The 21,518-nt window shown below is 39.2% G+C and overlaps 2 protein-coding genes across 7 annotated transcripts in view; both read left to right on the top strand.

The window, feature by feature from the left end:
• Positions 1-8,927: 8,927 nt before the first annotated feature.
• zgc:101100 (uncharacterized protein LOC445169 homolog) lies at positions 8,928-10,911 on the top strand. Its single transcript, XM_046049980.1, has 3 exons — positions 8,928-9,093; positions 9,947-10,122; positions 10,408-10,911. Exons 1-3 carry the CDS (start codon positions 8,928-8,930, stop codon positions 10,909-10,911), a joined length of 846 nt encoding a protein of 281 aa, XP_045905936.1.
• A 1,865-nt stretch (positions 10,912-12,776) lies between these two features.
• Positions 12,777-21,518, top strand: part of csnk1g2b (casein kinase 1, gamma 2b) — a 41,037-nt gene continuing 32,295 nt past the window's right edge. The window contains exons 1-2 of one of the 6 annotated variants that reach the window (XM_046048800.1): positions 12,777-12,945; positions 16,070-16,863. In XM_046048800.1, coding sequence (XP_045904756.1) covers positions 16,636-16,863 — 228 coding nt within the window. In that variant the 5' untranslated portion in view covers positions 12,777-12,945; positions 16,070-16,635. Of the gene's footprint in view, positions 12,946-13,055; positions 13,201-13,729; positions 13,885-16,069; positions 16,864-21,518 lie in introns of those variants that run through there. The other 5 variants (XM_046048796.1, XM_046048802.1, XM_046048801.1 and 2 more) reach the window with 5 other exon arrangements.

Here is a 21,518-nt window from a genome sequence, read left to right on the forward strand (position 1 = left end):
GATGTTGCTTTGCTGTCTTTAAGTCTCAACAGTCTGTACATCTGCAGAGATATTTGTGCTTTACTTTCCATTTTATGCTACTTTATACTTGTACTCCACTACATTTCAGAGGGAAGTATTGTACTTATTGCACTACATTTGTCCGACATACAGCTTTAGTTGCTGGTTATTTGGCTCAGAAACAAAAAATAAGATTCCCCTACCTGCCTTAAAATTGGGAGTTAACTGAACTTCAGTTGAATAATAAGTCTTAGTTTCACAACTCATTAGACAACTTTGAACTGAGTTAAGTAAGATATTAAGTTGAATCAACAACTGTAAAGTCACACTGACAAACATTACAGACGGATTACCTTTCCAGTTACATGTGTTAGTTTTTAATTTGATAGAAGTTTCTATAATGGCTCCTGTTGATATACAGATATGTCATGTGGTTTTGTTAAATAATAATAAATACATTTACATAGCGCTTCACCTTACATACTCAAAGTGCTTGAGAGTGAAGTGGGGAAGACTAGCCCACCAATACTACTTCCAGCAGCAACTTAGTTTTCCCAGGAGGTCTCCCATCCACCTACATGTTGGTATAGCTGCTGGCTAAACTAGGGACTGAATTCAATACTAACCTTCATTGTGGTTAGCACTGTTTTTATTATTAGGAAAAGAAACCACTACAACTTATCATGTATTAATCACAGCAGTAGATTCATTCAATTCATCAATGTTTTGTACTGAAGTACTGAAGTGATCTAAAAATAAAAACTAGAACTTTGAAGTTGAAAAACTTTATTGATAAACATACTCTTACTTTTGATAGGAAAAAGTACATTTTGCTGATGATACTTTCACTTCAGGACATTACTCCTGTAATGGGAATGTTGTTACACTGTGTTAATGCTACCTCTTCAGCAAAAGATCATAATACTTCTTCCACCTCTGCTGCACAAATAGTTTTTGACAGTGTGACAGCTTTTTTCTCAGTACAGTGCTGGGCCTCTTGCAAGCTATATGTCCCTATAACAGCAGGTGCAGCGGCTGTAATTCTCTTTTCTTCAGCAGATGTGTAAATTGGAAAAAATGGAAGAGAAATGCTAAACTGAGAGGCCCATCCTTTCTTCGGTGTGTTTGCCTGTTAAGCTCCTCCCGTCACATGTCAGTATGCATTTCCCCAGGCCGGGCCACAGACCCCAGGTATTAAAAGAGCCAGTTAGCTGGGATCAATACCTACACAATGTTCCAGTGACAGGGAGGGGGCCTTCCTAGTGTTTATTGAGTGTTGCAGAGATTTTGAACATGTGGAGCAAAGCAGCTTAGAGGGGTCGTCTTCATTATCAAATTCGATCAGTGCCTCTCTTTCTCTCTCCCCCGTGATCACCTTTGACTAGTGGGGGTCACGAGGGGGAAGCTGCAGGCCGGGGCTCTAAAACCAAGCCCATGCTGAGAGATGGAGGGCATTATCTTGGCGAGAGCCAGAGCAAGGCAACAATTTACTGCCTACATCCTGAATACACTGAAACCATTAGTCGATGAATTGATTTGTAGAAATACAGAAAAGTAGTCTGCAACTATTCTGACAATTGATTAATCGTTGAACTCTTTTAATTAAGTGAAACTGCAAAAGATTCACTAGGCTACAGTGTCTGTTCTGGTTCCAAGTGTGAATATTTGCTGGTTTTCTTAGTCTTCTATAATTATAAACTGAATATCTTTGGGTTTGGGATTTTTAATCGGACAAAACAAGACATTTGAGGACATTGCCTTTGACCCAAATCAGTTGTTTTTCACTATTTTCTGGTTATTTTTTTAGATCAAAGGAATAATCGAGAAAACAATCATTAGTTCAGCCCAGACCTTCAGCTCCAAACCAAAAGATATTCACTTTCCTTTTATATAGGGAAAAAAAGAAAAGCGGTACATTCCCACATTAAAGAAGCAGGAGCCTTCAGATGTTTGGCATTCTTGCTTTAGAAATGGCTAAAATGATTAATCGATTATCAATATAGTTGCCAATTAATTTTTTGTCAGTTCACTAGTCGATTATTTGACCAATCATTTCAGCTCTAAAAGGTATTTAGGGTATAGGTTCTTGATGTGTTGCATCCTTAAATAACTCATCGGCAGTCCTGGAAAGATCAGACTCATGCAGAAGGTGACTTATTCTGACATATTTTACTAACAGAATAAACTGCAGAAGATGGTTAAAGGTGCATTTAAAGAATCAAAACGTTTCAGGCAGAGAACTTAAAAAGACATTATACATGAGTAACTTCATTCCTGAGAATGGATGAGAAACAGTGGGGAGAGGCTTCCCAAACTGGAAAACACAGAAAAGAGGATCCAGAAAAGTGAAAACATTTAAAATGCTGAATATGTGCACAGGTGCAGATCTTTATTTAGACTGTCTTTATTTGTGCACATATTTAACATTAAATCTTTACTTTCCTGCACTCTGTGGCACCTCTCCTTTCCGATGTATCTCCACTCAGTTTGGATGAAACTCAAACTTACTTTGTGTACATAGTTTGTGTTATCACTGGGTCTTAAAAGATGGTGCTGAAAAGACGATGGCTTAAACCCGCCGGGGTCTGTTTTCTCTTTCTGTTGGTCTTGAGGTCACCGTTTGCATCCCAGTCTAGCCCACTGTGGGTACCCTTGACCCTTGGGGCACCCACAGCTGCTTTTCCCTCTCTCTCTGTCTTTAATCTAGCGCTCTCGTCCAATTAAGAGACTGATCTTTACTCAGTCCTCTTGTATTGATCTGCTGGTGTAGCTGCTTATTGCTGTGCTCCCAAGGGCTGCACAGGAGATCATAGGAAGCTAATTGGAAGGTAATAAGACTCTAGGTCTTATAAAGGAGGAATTATTAGAGTAATGCATTTCTCAGACTTGTAGCTCCTCATTTTAGATCAATAAAATCAGACTAATGGATTGGTTTGTTAGCTGACATAAAATGATCTTCTCGCTTAAATGCTGCTCTCTGAGCCAAAGCCATCTATGTGTATGTTTGAGATTTTTTTGTGTGCACTTGGTGTGTTTGCAACCGGGTCAATGTCACTCTAAGCCCTGAGTGTGTCATAGCCAGTGTCAGGCCTCACAGCGTGATCCTGGCACTCAGAGGGGCTTAAGCAGACCAACTGACCTGCCGCCCGCTCTCTCTGTCTCTCTCAGGTCAAAGGCCAGCCAGCCCTATCGATTCCCGCGATGAAGAAGTCTTTAGCTCCTCCGCCTGCTCTCTCCTCTTCGGCCCACATGCTCCCAGACTATCATCACGGCCCCCAAAAGGCCTCTCAATTGTGTTGCGCATGGCGATCGATCCAGTTGGTGTCCGAAGGGGGGGCCTTCCTTTGAGATAACTGACAACTACAAAGGTCTCCTCCTGACAGGCCCTTGTCAATACAAATTTCCACTATTGATAAGTAATTAAAGAAAGCCTGAACATAAGGGGAGTTTGCTTTCTGAAACATCTGTTAAACAGGAGACATTAACAAAAACCTCTTAGTGACAAAAGAAAGGAGACAATGGCAAAAAAGGATACACTTAACTGCCCCTCCACCCTCACTCACTTGAACTGCCCCATAGTTTCCATCAGTGGTAATAGTTTTCTAAGTATTTGAATAAACTTTAAATGAAACAACAGGTGCATATATAGCTGAAATGATTAGTCAATAATGTATTAGTCTATTGACATAAAGTGGCAATAAAGTGGCAACTGTTGAGATAATCAATTAATCTTTTAGGTCATTTTTCAACCAAATGTGCCAAATAATTCCTTCAGATTCTCAGTTGTGAAGATTTGCTGCTTCTCCTTGTTTGATTTGATCATAAACAAAAAACAATTACTTGTTCCAGTTCCCAAAATGACGACATTACCTGGTTGTTCTTTGTCTTCTTTGATAATAAACTACTACTAATAAAATCCTTTTGGGTATTGAACTGTTTATCATACAAAAGAAGCTATTTCAAGACATCACCTCAGGCTTTATAGATGTGTGCATTTTTCACAATCTTCTGACATTTTGTCGCTGAAATGATTAATCAAGAGATTAATTGGCAGATACATCAGTAATGAAATAATCGTTAGTTGCAGCAGGTCCTTGGATCATTTGTTATTATTTTTAGAGCTAATGAATAATGGCATGGCAAAATATTTAACATTTAACACAGCTTTTGGTACCGCCTTCTTTTAAATCCACCATTTTTAAAGTTTCTTAATGGTTGATAAATCATTTATTAATTCATTGTAGATCAGATAATGTCCATAAATAAGAATAACTTTTGGGTTGCTAAGTTGTTCTCTTTAGTAATAATGCAGCATTATATGTTGGTAATTCCTTAATGAATGCTCATGGAATTTGCCATTTCTAATAAGGTGTAAGGTGCTACAAAATGTTAATTAGTCATTATAACAACAGGCTTAATCATCAAGGCTGCAGTTGTGTGTGTTAATATATTGTTAGCACTTCTTCTCTAGAAGTAAGTGTTTTTTGTCAACACCTCTTTAAAAAAAAACTGTTGGTATCTGTGGGTAAATGTTTAGCAATACATTCAACCTATGTTTGCAGGCACTACAGGACAATATGAGATGGGCCTTGTATTGGCTAAACTTTAATAACCTCATGTTATTTGAAATCAAGCAGGATAAAGAGTGAATGTTTTGACAGTGACTATTCACATCGTCATTTTCTTACTTTCAGCAGAGCAGTGAGGTCGCTGTAATTCCCTCCGCTATGTGACAACAGTTATTAATCCTGCGAGAGGTTTCACCTGCTCACTGGTGAGACTCTTGTCAGAGATGTGACTCAGCCTTTTGTCTTTTATTCACTGTAATCCATGCATGTGTAAGTGGATCCTCTAAGAGCAGGATAACTCCTTTTAAGTGGTTTTAAACACTACAGGAGGGACTCAAATCCAGTAACTTCTCATTTACCTCTGCACCTAATTCTTGAATGCAAAATACTGCATCCTGGTGATTAGACCAAGGCCTGTTTCTTGTTTGGAAGTCACAAAACTGCTGATTAACTGTTTGATTAAGAAGTAATGGGGTATGAGCTCACTGGCTGTTGTGGGAACTTGAAGATGAAGCAGTTTTGGGATGACAGGAAGTTGAGTTCATTTAGACTGAACCCTGGTCGTCTTGATGGGTAGGAGGTGAACCCGGACGAGCCCTGCCTGGCCCACAGAAGGGGAAATGATCCGCGGGGGTGGGAGTGAGTCAGTGGTTGTGGCTCTGGGATGGGGAGGGTCACACACAACCACACTCTTTGTGTGCCTCTAATCCCCCCAGCCAACACAGCTTTGGCCAGGTTTCATCATGAAAGTGCCATGAAATAACTACTTTTTTTCTCTCCTCGCAGTAAATCTCCCCTAATCCTGCGGGCTGTGGAGACAAAAGCCTCTGGGACCTAATCCTGGAGCTTTTAGTGGGGCTGAGGGGCTGGCCGACAGAGCCTCTTCTAAATGACTTATTTCTATCAGACACTAATATAGCTTGACAGCCAAGAACAGCGAAAGGAGGAGGAAAAAAGCCAGGGGAGAAAAGAGCACAAACATTTTCACATATTTTGGAAGTCTGAGCAGTTGATTGTGTGCAAGTGTGAGAGGAAGAAGTGGACTGTGGTTATGTGTGCACACTATCAAAGTACACAACGGTCAAGACATCTCACACGTTCATCTGTGGATATTAGTAAAAGTGATTTCTTTAAGTGAAGTTTACTGGGGTGAAGGAATGTTTGTTAGATGAGAATGTGAAGGGAAATTGAACACAAGGAAATGATAACAAAGGATAAAGCAACAGGTTATACTCACCACAAAGCAGTATTTTAGAGAACTTTACACTTTTTGTGACATGAGTGAAGAAAATTAAGTAAATACAATTAAATTTAAGTAAACATAAGAAGATATCACAATTTTTAAAGTATGATCAACTTTAACAGTATTCAAACAAACTTCTGAAAGTAAACCTTTTACATTCCAGCCAGCTTTAATTGTCTGGAAAAAAATCTTAATCACACATTATCTACTATGTTAATATCTGAACACACAGACAGACATAGGTCACATCTACATTAGTGTTTGTTGCTCTAATGCATGTCTGTCAACCAGAGTGATCCCTCCTCTGTTGGGTCTCTGACATTATCTCCCATTTTCCCTGTTAAAGATTTTAAGTAGAGTATTTTATGCAAACTGAGGATCTAAGCAAAACCTCACAATTGAACTTAAGCGTAGTACTGGAGTCAATGAGTAATAATAAATAATAAAATAATAAAATCCAAAAATAGTATGTTTGGATGAGTGATACGATTTATTTCTCCAAGGCTCTTCAGCGTGGACGAGGCCAGTCGGGACTTTTACGAAGTCTGTTGACAACCCTCGACCTCTGTGCGATGTAAAGTTAGATGTGGCAGTGGTGGAAGAAATTTTCAACTACTTTACTTAAGTAAAAGTAGCAATAGCAAAATGTCAAGCAAAATGTCTGCATTCCAAAGGTACAAAAATAATACCAGCAGTAAGTACTTAATATGCAACAAGGTCTAGATTTAGTAGCTGTTCTGGAGCTTTCAGTCACATTGTCTGATCTTCCTCAACAGATGGAGTCTGCCCAGTTGATATGGAACTGAACCATTTTAGTGAGTATTTTAATGTCCATGTTGGCTCATCTCCCCTTGCAAGCAAGCAAAGACAACATTTCCTCAGAATCGTCTACAATTGCATAAGCATTTGGGCATACTCCATTTGCTTAGGAAGATCTTGATACAATGAAAAGCTCCCAAACAGCTACAGCACTAAATGGACTTTAAGGTTCCCATGGTCAAACTTGAACTGTCAATCTCAAACATTTTTTAATGGGCAACTTTTAACTATTTTATATACAGCTGGGCAGTGTAATCTAACAAGTTTATAAACTTCTATAGGTAAAATCTTAATCTGCAAAGTAATCACTTACTATCACTGTCAGATAATATAGTAAAAAGTACTTTATTTACCTCTAAAATCTAGTGGAGTAGAAGTATAAGGTGGCATTTAATGGAATTACTCAACCTAAAAACCGCAATTAAGTCAAGTATTTGAGTAAGAGATACCACTTTACTTTAACCCTTCCCCTTTTTATCATTTATAAGCAGTATATGAATCTTTTAAAAATGGTTTAAAACACACTATAATGTAGTTAGAAGCAAATGTGTTTATTAATGTATCTGTCAACAACTGTAACTCCTGTGGGCATGCATGAATGGAGGCTGGTTTCTAAACAGATAATGTATGACAATATGGTAAAATACAGTTTTAATAATATAAAATATGTTCTCAGAGAAGTTCTAATTGCTAACAAATATTGTACATTAATAAACACTTTGTCCTTATAGCTGCATACAACCCTACATTATATTGTTGTAACCCGTTTAATGAAGGAATATTTTTGGGGTCAAATTTGAATCTGCAAAATTGCAAGCTGCAAAAATCTTTAACTGTGGAATAACTCTAGCAAAAAGCAGGCCTGCTATATTTACTTCTGCAATGTTGTGGAGTATGAAGTGGCATTAAAACTGTAATTAAGTCAAGTTGAGTAAATGTACTCAGTTACTTTCCACGTCTATGGTTTATAAGCATTGGGGGACTTCATTTTGATGATGATTTGATGTTTTTTCTGATTTGCTTTTCTGTTCCTGGGAAGACTTCTAATTTAGCTCAGTCGGATCTTAAGAAATTGTTCTCATTGAGTACCGTACAGATTAACTTCACATGGTGACAGTTTATAGGCAAAATATGGTGCCTGTTAGCAAAACAAACCCTTGGAGAAAAACCCCCTCTGATGAGAGACTGTCAAAGGCAGCGGTATGGGAGAAAGAGGGCTGAGAAGGAGAGCACAATCAAAGGCTGTTATTTTAATCTGCCCTGCCTGGGAGATTAGCCGACCACATTGTTTTAATTGTTTTAACGGGAGGGAATGAAACGCTCGCTTATAGGGGGATCCTTGGCATAAATCTCTCAAGTTCAATAGTTTCAAAAACTTGAGCCCCTTGCAACCCCCTCTCTTCCCTCATCCCACCTAATCCCGGCTAATACCTTTCTTTCTATTGGCTAATGGCTGAGGGGAGCCTGGGTAAATGCTTCTTAAATAGTCGGGTGCGAATGGTTTCGGGGAATTAGATCTGTGCCACGACAAAGAGCGCTGGTGTTCGAGGATATAAGGCCCAAACTGGACTAGGAAATACTGGACTTGAGCTCACCAAGGTCGACTCCTGTGCGTAAAAGCGCACCTGGATCTCACGCTCCTGCTCAGGGTCTGGATCTCAGGTACACAGCCAGGGAGACTGAAAAACCTGTGCAGACAGAAAAGCTTTTAAAGATGTTTTCATTGGAAAAAGTCACTGAATGAGGAGAGAATTCAAATGTCTTACCTTATCATGGATATTAATGAAATCTGTTAATTATATTTATTATAATATTTGCTGCTTTTATGGCTGTAAGGTGCAACATTGGGGGCAAGGTGTGAGCACTCACACTCGTCCAAATTAAATTGAATTGAATATTTACCACTTCATACATATTACATAAAATATCCTACATATTAATTAACTTATAAAATTGAGAGTTCACAATCTGATGAGTCACTAAAAAATTGCCAAGAAAGGGTTTGGACAGTACTAATACTTTAGGGAACACTGGGAAATAATTTTGGTCCCTCATGTTCTGTCGCATATATTTGTTGGCTAATTTATGAAATTAAGATAAAACCATCTTAATTTCATTCTACAGTAATTGCTCCCTTGACCTCAAGTGTATTTAGACAGCTTTAGACACTTTTCCTATAGGGTTTGAGAGTGGAAGTATTCTACATTTCTACTACTTCGGTATATCCTAATGCTATCCATATCAACAATACACCCTTCAGTCAGTAAAATATGTCTTTATTTTTCCTTAGATTCAATATGAATTCTTTGAATTTTTGCGAGCCGTCCAGCGGTGGTCTGTATCCCCTCCATGGTGTTAACTCCATGCTGTTCGACCTGCACCACCAGATGGCGGAGCAGTACCAGGTTTATTCTGCAGCCAGCCCCACAGTGCACACCCTCTCTGTGGCCGAGAGACTGGCAGGTAGGTCATCCTGGTCCTGGACAGACATAAACACTCAATCTGACTGAGACACTTGAGTCCAACAGTGTAATCTAAAGTTTAAAATTATTTGCTACTTTGTATTTATACTCCACTACAGTTCTGTGGCAATATATTAAATATATTTTATTGTTATTTTGCAGATTCAGATTAGAAATACAGAAAAATATATATATATATATATATATATATATATATATATATATATATATATTATTCTGAAATGGGCCATTGTGCATAATGAGTAATTTTGCTTTTAGTACCTCAATTGCAGTTTCTGCTAGTTCCCTTCAGGGATGAATACAGTACCTTACATATCTTAAGTATATATTTGATGCTAATATTTTTTCATTTTTACTTAAGCACATTTAAATGCATACCAACTTGTAGCAGTGTATTTCTACACTGTTGTACTGCCACTTATTTTGCAAATAAAGGATCATTTATAATGGATTGAATTGCCCAGCAGCGTATAAATTAGTTTAATCAAAGTATTTTCTTGCATTATTTAGTTGATAATACTTAAGTACTTCTAGTTTAATTATGAATGCAGGACTTGTAATAGAGCATTTCACTGAAGTGTGGAATCTTTACACTTCTTCCACCACCCATCTTACACTAATGCAAAGCCTGCTATGAATTCATACTTATATTTATATATGTCAGCCTGAGAAAGGAGGTCACTTTTTAAGTCTAAAATCTGTCCAAACTGTGTGGGTCAAAGCATCCATGATAACACAGAAAAACAAAATGGAAATGTGGGCAAAAAAGCTCCTTATCAAATTAAGTTGGAGAGAACTTGCTGCTGAGTTTTTGTTTCTCTCCATCCTACCAGAGCTAATTCTGGAGGCTCGGTATGGCAACCAGCAGAAGCAGCGGCGCAGCCGCACAGCATTCACAGTGTCGCAGCTGCAGGCTCTGGAGGAAGCCTTTGCACAGACACAGTACCCAGATGTCGGCATGAGAGAGAGGCTGGCTGTCTGTATCAACCTGCCTGAGGCTCGCATTCAGGTTAGAGCACACTCCACCCAACACCTGACTGTAAACCTGCTAAAACTAATACTGCATGGTTGTAGATGTTAATTTATGGTGAACATTTAGCTGGAAAGCATGATTAAAACCCTGCTACATTTAGATTTTTATTAATTAATTTTATTAATATAAATTCTTATTCAATCTTTTAAAATTGGTTTCAAATTCCTTTTAAAATTTAAGTGCTTGTAAATCATTTTGAATCTGCCTTGTGTGTGAATTGTGCTATGTAAATAAATTTACATTTGTTGTTTGCTCATCCAGGTGTGGTTCAAGAACAGGAGGGCAAAGTTTCGTAAAGGTCAGAGGTGCTCCCCGCTCTCCAGAGACCACAGCCTGGAGGAAGCACCACACCGCAGCAAGATGGGACAGGAAGAAGTCAGGACTAAAGACAAACAGGACATCACCACATCACACAATGACAGCATCACCCCTCCTCCTCGTGGTCCTCCTCTTGTGGATAAATCTAGGGATGTTTGCCCGCCTCTCGCTCCTTCAGACTCTGATGTTTCACGGTGCCCACTCCGACTTCACTCTCCTCCACTTTTCACCTTCATGACGGGGGAGCGCTACAGCCATTCACCTCACCAGCCATTTGTAGGAGTGCTGTCCACTGAGCTCCCCCTCCCCCCGGTGTTCTGGCCCATGATACAGCAGCACAGCTCCGCCATGGGGGTTTCTCCATTGTCAGTTACTAAAAACTGTAGCCTCTCCCTTCAGACTGCTTGTGCCAGAAAAGCTGTGCCTCACCCTCACCTAGGGCTGTAACTGTAGACATATACCTACAGCCGGTGGTCTCCTTGTGGACTCAGGTACACCTGAAGCAACCCTGTGTGGGAAAAGACAGGTTAACAAAGTAGAGAAGCTCTTACTGCCGTGTTTCTGTAAATGTGACTACAGATGTGAACTTTATTGCCTGTCCATCTAAAGGGATGAAAAGATGTATAGTCATATACTTTCAGAGGATTTTTTTTGTAGACTTCTACAGATTGGTTTTAGTTTGCCAGTGGTATAAATTTGCTTGAGATTACTCACATTTTGTTTCTAGTCAACAAGCAGTGTAAACACCACATTAAAAGTTATTGTTGTCTCCTGCAGTTTTATTTAGATGGTTACACTGCCAAGTATCTACACAGTCATAATGACGGTACAAGCATTTGGGAGAAGTTCCTTCCTGTAACCAGGCACTGCAACATAGAAATGTGAAATAAAATGTTTTGTACCTGTTTTCCCTGGGGGGTGTTTCTTGGTTTTTGAGACTTAGTACTGCCAGTAAGATGGGTTTTACTCACTTTAAATATATTTTGGGACACAAAAAAAAGATATATTACATGTACGCCTTCTGAGGTCTCTTTCAAGAAAAATATACAAACTATTTGGTATAAGGCTGGGTGAAGATTCAATTTGATCATTTATTGACATGGAATTGTATTGCGGTGATATGGTCATAATATTTTATCATTTTAGTCAGTTTAATTGTTTTTTTTTTGTGATTTTGCAAATAACTGCCATAACATAATATATATAAATACTAAAAAAAATCTCAATATTATGACATTGATTTACTTTATGACATTGACTTAAGCTTTTCTTAAAACTTTGGAGCACTGCCAGCAACAAGTGGTTTACATAGCTACATAACACGTAAGATTTGACATGAACTTTTGCATTTTGGGGGTACTGTTCTTACAATGTAAGGAAGCCAACAGCTGGCAGCAGGGAAAAATCTTTTCACAAAAAAAAGTATTTAAATCATGTGGGCAGCAAGTGAGACAGGAACAAGCTTTCATTTGATGGACACCTAATATTAGAAGGTTTGTATGAAGGCAATCTGGTCTATGAAGTATTTTTTAAACAGGAGTATATTTTTCAAATCCTGAATGAGAGACTATATGATCAAAATTCCTCTCCAATGTTAATACCTGTGATGTGAATTAGGCTGCAGCTAATGAGTTAGCTAAACAGCTAAACAGTTAGTCTGTCAATGTTTTACTGATTTATTGATCCCTTGTTTAGTCTATAAACTCAAAAAATAGTAAAATACTGCCCATCAAAATTCCCGAAAGCCCAAATCAACATATTTAATTACTTGTTTTGTCTTTCCAACAGTCCAAAACAAAGATATTAACTTCACTATCATAGAAGAGTAAGACAACCAGCAAATATTCATATTTGAGAAGCTGTTACAAGTTAATTATTGGCATTTTTAAAACATGACTTAAACAATTATCAAAAGTGTTCCCATCGAATATGATAAGTCGGAAATGGCAGCGTTTGGTTAAAGATGAAGACATTAGTGCAGGTAACAGAAAAGAAGTATTGGCTCTGAATATGACTGTGTTCATACTTTGGATACACCTGTGGCATAAAACTTGATGTTTGAGGGGATCATATTTAGGAAAATAATCTTCTAATTTGTGTTAAATTAGCAAACTAAAGAACATAATTGTGTTGCACATGTTTACCAGGTTGTAAATGTTTATATATCTTCACACCATTTCAGCTTCAGTTCTATCAAGATTCCAACGGTGTCAACCAAATTGACCAGTTTGAAGCAGGTTTGAAGCAGCTATTCAATGAACTACACACGTATTTCCGTATTCCCCAAACCATTTGCGTCAGTTTTTCAGCGTAGCACAGTGCTGTGAGCTAGCGTGACGCCGTCCCTGGGTATCGGCAGCTGAGGGAGGCTTAAAGAGACAACAGCAAAATCATAGCAACTTTAGGGGAAGAGAAATGAGAAAGACACCCACGAACGAAGAACCATGACTTCGACAACGTTTCGATAGCTACACTTTAAAGGTAACATGCTCTCCTTTGGCGACAGAAATGTATTATTAGCGGTTGTTTTTTTTAAAGACGCCGTCGCGCCGTGCACTAACGTTCTTGCTAATGTTTCGTGTGCTAGCCTGCTAAATGGCTAGCTAGTAAGCTAAGCGGTAAGACATCCCAGGCTACTATTGGTGTGCAATCGGTTGTTTAGGATTAAGGAGTTGCCCGGCAGTGGTCAGGGTAATGGCTGTAGCTGGAATCTGAACTCAAAAACGATACACTCAGGTGAAACAACGATCCCTTTTTTCTTATCGATAACGTTACTTAAGTCATTGACATTATCTCGTTAACGTTACAACGTCGCTTGGGATTTCTCAGTTATTAACTGAGCATTTAACGTTTCTAACTAACCAGGTTAAGGTAGCATGGGGGAATGCAAATCAATGAATATTTTATGCTCTGTCCTGCTTCGACTTGTTTTATTTGCATTAATTCGCTAACTGTTATATGTCTTGTGTCCTTATGGTACAGTGTTGTTAACAGATTAGCTGTTAACATCGTTAGCTGTTTTTTAATCAGGCGTTGGGCCAAGAGGATCGGTGTTTTTGGTTGGATGCTGGCTATATGTTAGCTTAAAACTGCTATGTGACATTTCGATTTAGCTGCAACAAGCGAATGGACGTAGATTCTACATTAATTTACCGTTAAATGCTGTAACGTTATATATACAGTGCAAGACCACGGGCATTGCGTACGATTGAACGATATCAAGCTAGCTCGAGCTTGCTAACTAACGTCAAGAAAGCTTGTCGTATCTGGCCTTATCCGCCGAACCAGCTAGTCTGATGTTAACCCCAGGTTTTCTGAAGACAGTCGTCGACGGGGTTTGCTTGTAAGATTATATTTTGTTTTTGTCATCTCGTATTGTTATCGGAAAACAAGCTTCGTGTTATCAAGGAGAGAAAGAAGGTAAACACCCGAAACTAACGTTAAATGACAGCTGACAAGCACTATTCATTTAGCTGTTAGCTAACTAGCATTAACATAAGCTTTAAAATTTAGGAGCTGTTAACCGCAGTAAGGAAAACTTGTCAATTTGGTCCGGGTACTACTGTTTAATGTCAACTTGAGGCTCTGTGTTGATAGTTGTATTCATATTTGTGACGTTTGAAGTCGTCTTGCGTCGTGTTATTACAAGCTAACTGAAACTGTTATTGACTACGTATAATAACAGCAAGCTGACGTTAGAGCCACAGTCTACCCCAAGATTTAGAGATATCGTTCAAGTCTCCGTATTATTTAAGTTCCAACTCAAAACTTATACATATGTGACTACTCACTCACTATGTTTTAAAAAACTTAGTAGCCATACCAAACAGCTGACATTAAAAACAATACCCAACTTCCTGAAATGAGACGGTCTAGATATATGGGCCAAGATTGCCAAAGAGTTACCTGAATTTATTTAGGTCTTTGTTGTTTTTCAGGAACATCTTTATCCTTTCTCATTTTCATACATTGACATACTTTTTCTTTAAATGTATGGAATAGTAATGTTTTTTGGCTCACCTTGACAAATGAATTGCCTGGCATAATGCACTTTGCCATTTCAGTAGATGTGATCATTTGACAATCTTTTTCACCCACCATGTTTATTGTACTTCCAATCTTGTGACTAGTTGACTTGTTTCATTTTCTGCAGTATCACTATGCGTCATGCTACAAGGAAAACAAAACAGTGCAATGATTGACTGCATACCTGGTCCATAAATATGTTCTCTAGTACTGATAGAATGCAGTCATACACAAGATTTTCAGTGGATTTTGTATGGGTTGTGTTGTTGTTTATCTAGTCATACATGCACCTCTAAACGTTTTAGGCTTCAGTAACTAGTGTAGTTTTAATATAGTACCTCCTCAACAAGATGTCAACTGTTGTTTGTTTCCTGGTAGATCGGCAACATGTCATACAACCAGTCAAAGTAATAATTTAGAAACTTCCTTAGAATTTCACAGACAAAAAGTTGATCAGTTAAAACATCATAATGGTACTTTATTTTAATTGTTTGTGGAATAAACTTTGTGTAGATTAAAATCAAAAAGCTGCTCACTCACCATCAGCATACTTATGTCTAATAATACTGCATTTTAGTTCTGTTCTTAGTCTGCCAGACAACTGAGCCAGCTGTAGACTAGACTGTGTCCAGATCCTTCCAATAATATGCTTACCAATGATGCAAATGTTATGATGAGATGACCATTACAGCAGTCATTGATCCATGTAAGTGCCTTTCCATAGGAAAGAGTAGCTGCCCTCACTAGTGCCTGCATTACCTGCTCTCTTCAGCACCACCAACATCTTAGATCATGGACATAGGGGAGTTAGGAGAGCCGCTCTGGACAGAGACGTCTGCAAGGGATTGTTAACGAAAAGCTGCACAAAGTTACACTGCCTGTGAAAGCTGAAATTATGATTGTGTTTCATGTTGTTTGTGCCTGGTACTGCTTCTATAGAAGTGTATGGCTTAGTCTGATATCTTGTCACTTTTTTATACTTTAGTCTAATTTATAATAATTCTACTTTGTGATCTACTTAATCTCAGTTAGGCACTGTTTTGGGTTTTAAAGAATATGTTTAATTTAAAAGAAAATGTCTGAGGTCCACTGTGGAATATTTCCGTTCATATTGATTGCTTTATTGCGCTGGTCTAGAGCAAGCTCTCATTTCAGCTGTAGTAAGCTGTAAGCTGTAGAACAACCACACTAGACATAGTTTGTCTAGTCTTCAAGTAAAATGTTTTAAGTTGAAAATTGTAATCTGTGTGGCCACGAAGTGTCATGGGAACAGAAAATGACTGATTTGTTAAGTTTTCCAGTGTAATGGCTTATATTGATTCCTTCACAGATTATGCTTATATAGTGTTTCGCAGTAACATTCTAAGTGTAGAAGGGGATATCTACTAGAGAGGGTATCTCATCTGCAGTTAGTGAACGTAGTGAACATCTGTTTTCTTCATTTTTTAAAAATCTTTAAACAGGCCAAAGGATATTGTAAAAATAATTAAGGAAATGAGTTTACTTGTAACAGATGATCTGTTGCTGTTACAGGGTATACAGAAAACCATCTGAATTTTGTGAATTTTTGCTTTTGCAGATCTCCAGCTGACATCAAACCCATCCGTTACCTGTCTTCCTCGACGCTGTTTCCTCTAACTCTGGGTTGCCTCGTCTGCTTTGGCCTCGCAACATGGAGAGTGTCCACTGTGTCACTAAAGGCTGACTAGAAGGAATGAGGCACTCCAGGAGATGTTCCCAAGTGGCCTTGTGGATGCAGTAGCTGGGTTTCGGAGTGCTTTTTTATGACTAGTATTGTATGTGTGTCTGTGGGCACATCCTAGCACAACCTGCCTATTCCTCAGGCAGGGACATGCTACTCTGAGACTGGAGCTGGAGAAACACACAAGGAAGGAACCCCTCTGGTAAACAAGGAACACAAAGAAAAAGGGAAGCATTCAGAAAAAGAGCTGTCTGATAGACACACGGGGCACTTAAGCTCATTTAAGTGTCTTTTGAACCATTGCACGTTTTAACAGCATCACCTTTCCTCTGTCCTGTGAGCTCTGTCCCCCTCCCTAAAGCCTCCTCTGTCGTTGTTACTGGAGTTTCTATGGTTTGCATGGCTGGAGAATAACCGTGGAGAGGCCAGGGTATCACAAGCTTATGGATTTTGACAAGAGAGGGGGCAAGGGAGAGACAGAGGAAGGGAAAAAGATGTCTAAGACAGCAGGCAGCAGGACTGGGCATGGGGGCCGGAGTTCAGGGACCAATTCTGGAGTTCTTATGGTTGGCCCAAACTTCCGTGTGGGTAAAAAAATCGGGTGCGGGAACTTTGGAGAGCTGCGGTTGGGAAAAAATCTCTATACTAACGAATATGTGGCCATCAAATTGGTAAGTGCACCATCAGTTGGTTGGTGAAGTAACATAGATATATGAACTCACAGTTTCACTTGTTCACCACACCACTTTTCTGCTACATCTCCAGTATCTATCTGCATCCTATATTAATAATCCTGCGTACTTTATGTTTATTATGCATTTTTTTAGCAATTAAGTTTATTTTAATGTTCAGCAGACTCTCCTTGTGCAGTTGACTCTTTGACCTAAAAGAGACAGATACAGGAAGTAAATAGGAGCTGTCCCCCACCCCCTCCCTCCCACAGCTTGGCCCCATGTACTGTTAATGAGTCAACCATATTCTGCCTGGGTTTATCAAAGAGGTGATGAAGAGTAAGCTGAGACTAAACTGGATAATATCTTTATCTGTCTTGTCTTTATAGAAGGACAGGCACTTGTTTTCCTTTTTCAGCATTTCTAAGAAAGGGCAAACTGAAAGTAAACTCTGCTCTATTGTTCCGCAGCAACATTTTTCTCGTTCCACAAAATGCTTCTAAACAAGCCTGATAAGGCCTACTTGTCCATCTGGAGTGAAATTAATACCTTGAAGGTTGTATAAAATTAGCCACTCAATCTAAAGCAATCATTTCTGTAAAAGCAACATTTTCAGACTTCCTACCTACTGAACATTTTCCTCAGTCAGTAGAGTTTGTCAATTATTGTGGGAGCTCTCTCTCTAATAAGCTCACACCAGGACGAGCAATGAGCAATCAATAATTTACTGTCTTTTTATTTTATGTCAGCATGAACACTTTTTTCAGTGTGACTGGTTTAGTAGCATTTAAACAGGCTGTGAAAAACCACATGAAATGTCAAGGCCACTTTGTTTTCTTAGATTCTAGGCCAACCAGTGGCTGCTCAACCATTTCCTCTGCACATGATTTCTTTGCTATAAATGTGTTGCCACTTGTAGCACTTTGATCACTGCCAGATATTTTTTTTCTCTTTCTGACAATGCCTTAATGTAAGCAAAGTCTTACTAAAACTCTACTGGTTAAGTAGTCATGCTGGAGTTGGGGGGCGCTTGGCATCTTCTCTACCACATCTGTGTATGATTATCCTTAACATTTGTATCTCCCAGCGAGGTCATTATCTCTGAATGGGTATCCAGCAAAGGATTTGCTAACCACATAGAAGGCAGAGGTTTGCAAACAGCTGTAATTGCAGTTCTCTTCTCCTCTCTGAAATCTTTAGTTGGGTTTGCTGCCCCCCCCCTTTGCCTGTGAACCCGCCCATCTGTTTGGTTATTTTTATCCCCATGGTGTCCAGCTATATCTGGATCTGGCATTAGGGCCATGACACTGCTCCATGAATCTCGTGGCCCACTGGACCAAGTGTTTTATCTGAATGTATAATAGTGAGAGAAGGAAGTGCGCTAATGGTGTCAACAAAGTTTGACAAGGCCCTGGTAATAGTGAGGTCTGATTATCAGGAATCAGGCTTATTTAGGATTTCATTTTGAGGACTAATTTCAGATGGTAATTCATGTTTTCTTGTCATTATTTTTGGAGCTACAGTGAATACTGTAATGGCTTTGTTTGATGTTCACAAAGATCTCTTTTAGGTTATATTTTCAACATGAACTAAACAAATTGGACTTGTAGTTTTAGGCCTGTACGCTGGTGTTGTTACGCGTGACATGGAGAGGGCTTCTCCCTTGTTGACTCTTGGGCTAACCCAGACTCTGGCACAGTTGTCTGTCCACATGTTTCTGTCTGTCCTGATCTCACAGCCTCCCTGGGGTAACTCGGTGAATGTCACTCCTTGTCCATTTACGCTTTTGTTTTGTCAGTGGCTGTCACTGAACTCTTCCTTATGGACTAAGACAAATAACAGTCCTGCTATCTACGACCACCTGCTAACACATGCTTGACATGAGTAGGGTCTCCTCTGTCTGTCAGTCACTTCAGTGGTAACTGCTGCCTTGAAGATAGAATCTCTAAAATAATTGTTGGCAGATTATAGGACTAGAAAAATGTGTTGATGATGTGTATTTTTTAGGGCTGAACAATTAATCAAAATCTTATTGAAATTGCAAAATCTTACTGAAATGCAAAATTTGTTAAAGGCAAAATGTATGTCAAAATAACCATTTAAAATGAATTATTATTAATTACAGACATGTCCTGACTAGGGCTGGACGGTATATCAATATATGAGGTATACTGATATAATTTCAAAAGAGATATGAAATTAGACAATACCGTTTATACCGATATAGTTTGATGTTGAGTTAATTAATGTTGCCGTAAAGCCCTGCCAGCGTTTGCTCCCACAAATCAACAAATGGTAGCTTTGAGTGTACTTTCTTTAATTATCAAGGAAAATGCACAAATACTGACATCTTGAAATGTGTATTTCTCAACTTGAACAAAGTTAAATGATAAACAATTTTTATAACAAAAACTAATAAAACAGATGTAAAACAGAGCAAGGAGCGGAGAACGGCTTGAAGGAGCAAATATTGGCACCCTGGCTCTTGCTAAAGTTACATCTGTCCATTGCAGAGACACTATCCACAACCTGGAGGAGGAACTACTATACATGAGTGTATTAGTATAATATTATTCATTATGTAGCACGTCAGACTTTCTTTTTAAAGTCCTGCCCCATCCAGGCTGTGATTGATTGGTTGACGAAATGTGACTGACAAGCACATCGGCTTTATTAAAAGTTGAACATGTTGAAGGCACTGATACAGCTAAATGGCTTGCTAGCCAAACCTTCGTTATGAGAACCCAGTGGGGGCGTGGATAATGAGCAGACTGCAGCACACACAGAGAAGAGAGTGTCTCACACACTTTTTCTGTTTTATTAAATCACACCCTTTTTGCGGTTATGTAATCGCACCTGATGACATCGCAATTGCGATTAGATTAATCGTGTAGCCCTAATTTCAGCTATAATGAGGGTCTTGTGTGCTAACTTGCAGAGTTGGGCATATAGGTAGTCCCTGTCTGCACCTGGGACAAAGGTGAATGCCAGTGTCACCCTGCTCTGCCACGTGATATCACAGATAGGGATGTATGGTGGGCCAGTGCAAGAGATCCTCTGTCAGAGTTGATCTGGAACTGCTGTGAATGTTCCTGCAAAAAGCAAGAGTGAAGGGGGAAACCACTGAGTGCTGAAAGGTCGCCTTTGTTAGCAGGCCTTGTTGACACACAGTGGTTTAGTCTTCGGTTCAGCTGGATGCATTCTCACTCTGACAAATGCCTATGTGATGGAGGCAGGCCCATATAGCCACAGCTATAAGTACACTGCAGGCTTTACTCCCAAGGGGAGAACCCGGTGTCTTAAAAAAACAGCAGTATTTAATGTCTGCTTTCTGTAAAGGCTTGCTGTAGAAACTAGCACTCATCAGGGTCATTTTAAAGGGTAAAGGGACACCGCCATTTCCATCAGTACACTTCCCTGCCATGATGACATAACTGTCCACTGAGAAAATGACCATCTAATCCTCCCCCAGAACATTTTGCACATCATGTATCATACTGTTCTTATTTGATCTTGATGTCTCTCTCTCGTTCTCTCGCACACTTTCTGCCACAATCTTCAGGGTGCTGTCTTATCAAGGTCATCAGCCTTAACCCCATCGTTGTGTTAGCCATGGGTCGAGGACACATGCACAAACCCATCTAATCCATGCTTTGGGCTAAGAAATCCAATTGTATAGGTTTTTGCTGACATTTCCACTAGTCCACTCTGTAAACAGTTGAAGCTACAAATGTTACAGCTTGTATTTTGTTGTAGCCCCTTTTCATGTTGTTGGTTATTCATTGACAGATAGGTGCATGTGAGACGTGCTCCTTGCAAAGCTGGTATTATCAGTAATAAGTTATAAACCAATTGGAGGCCTCTTTGTGATGTCAGACACTTGAGACACAATGACAAGTGGTTGTAATATCTACCCCAAATGGGTGGAGAGTAAAAGGTGAATGTTATAGTGTTGGGACTTATTGTACAGCATTGTGCCTTCCTTAGGGGGGGGAGGGGGCTGATATTGGAGTGATCATCTAGGAGACAAACATAGTTAACACAGAGACCTACTGTGCATTGTGTGCCATCAATGAACATACAGAGCAGTGTTTTACCATGGTATGTTTGCAGTGCTTATTCAAGGCATGACTGGATTTGTAATTTGAAAATGAAATTGCCCATCGCCACCCAAAAAATACAATGGTAGTCCATACTTCTTATCTTGATCCATTGTCTTGGCTGAAATGATTGTAGGCTGCGTACTTGAACAGCTGAAGCTAATTAAGGTTAATTCCATGAGTTGGCCAAACCACAAAATTAAGCACTTGGATTTTATCTGACTGGTAAATTTGCTCTGTTGGGGTCTGTACCATTTACACTTAAGCAAAGATGTTTACACTGTCGTGTCATTTTGGTATTTAAACAGATAGTAGACTGTTCAAAAAAACACCACAGTGGGTGATGGTGGTGGTGTTTGCTCGCAAAAATTGTTACGAGCGAACAGGAAAAATTATTTACGAGCACAATGTGCGAGTAACTACAACCTACCATAACCCCCGCCCGCCTCTGTGCTAATCGTTCAAAACACCCCTGCTCCGAGTATTAGGTAGGACGCGACGCAACGCTGGTGTCGATCATTTGAGAGTTGTTGAAATGGATAACCTTGCTTGTCC

This window comes from Micropterus dolomieu, linkage group LG05 (genome assembly GCF_021292245.1).
Source record: "Micropterus dolomieu isolate WLL.071019.BEF.003 ecotype Adirondacks linkage group LG05, ASM2129224v1, whole genome shotgun sequence".
NCBI classification, from domain to species: Eukaryota; Metazoa; Chordata; class Actinopteri; order Centrarchiformes; family Centrarchidae; genus Micropterus; species Micropterus dolomieu.

Bases quoted from the DNA above. Each gene is read 5' to 3' on its own strand.
- zgc:101100 (XM_046049980.1), top strand. From the start codon at position 8,928: ATGAATTCTTTGAATTTTTGCGAGCCGTCCAGCGGTGGTCTGTATCCC. The intron at 9,094-9,946 runs GTAGGTCATCCT...CCATCCTACCAG, and splicing joins TGTGGCCGAGAGACTGGCAG to AGCTAATTCTGGAGGCTCGG. The intron at 10,123-10,407 runs GTTAGAGCACAC...TTGCTCATCCAG, and splicing joins TGCCTGAGGCTCGCATTCAG to GTGTGGTTCAAGAACAGGAG.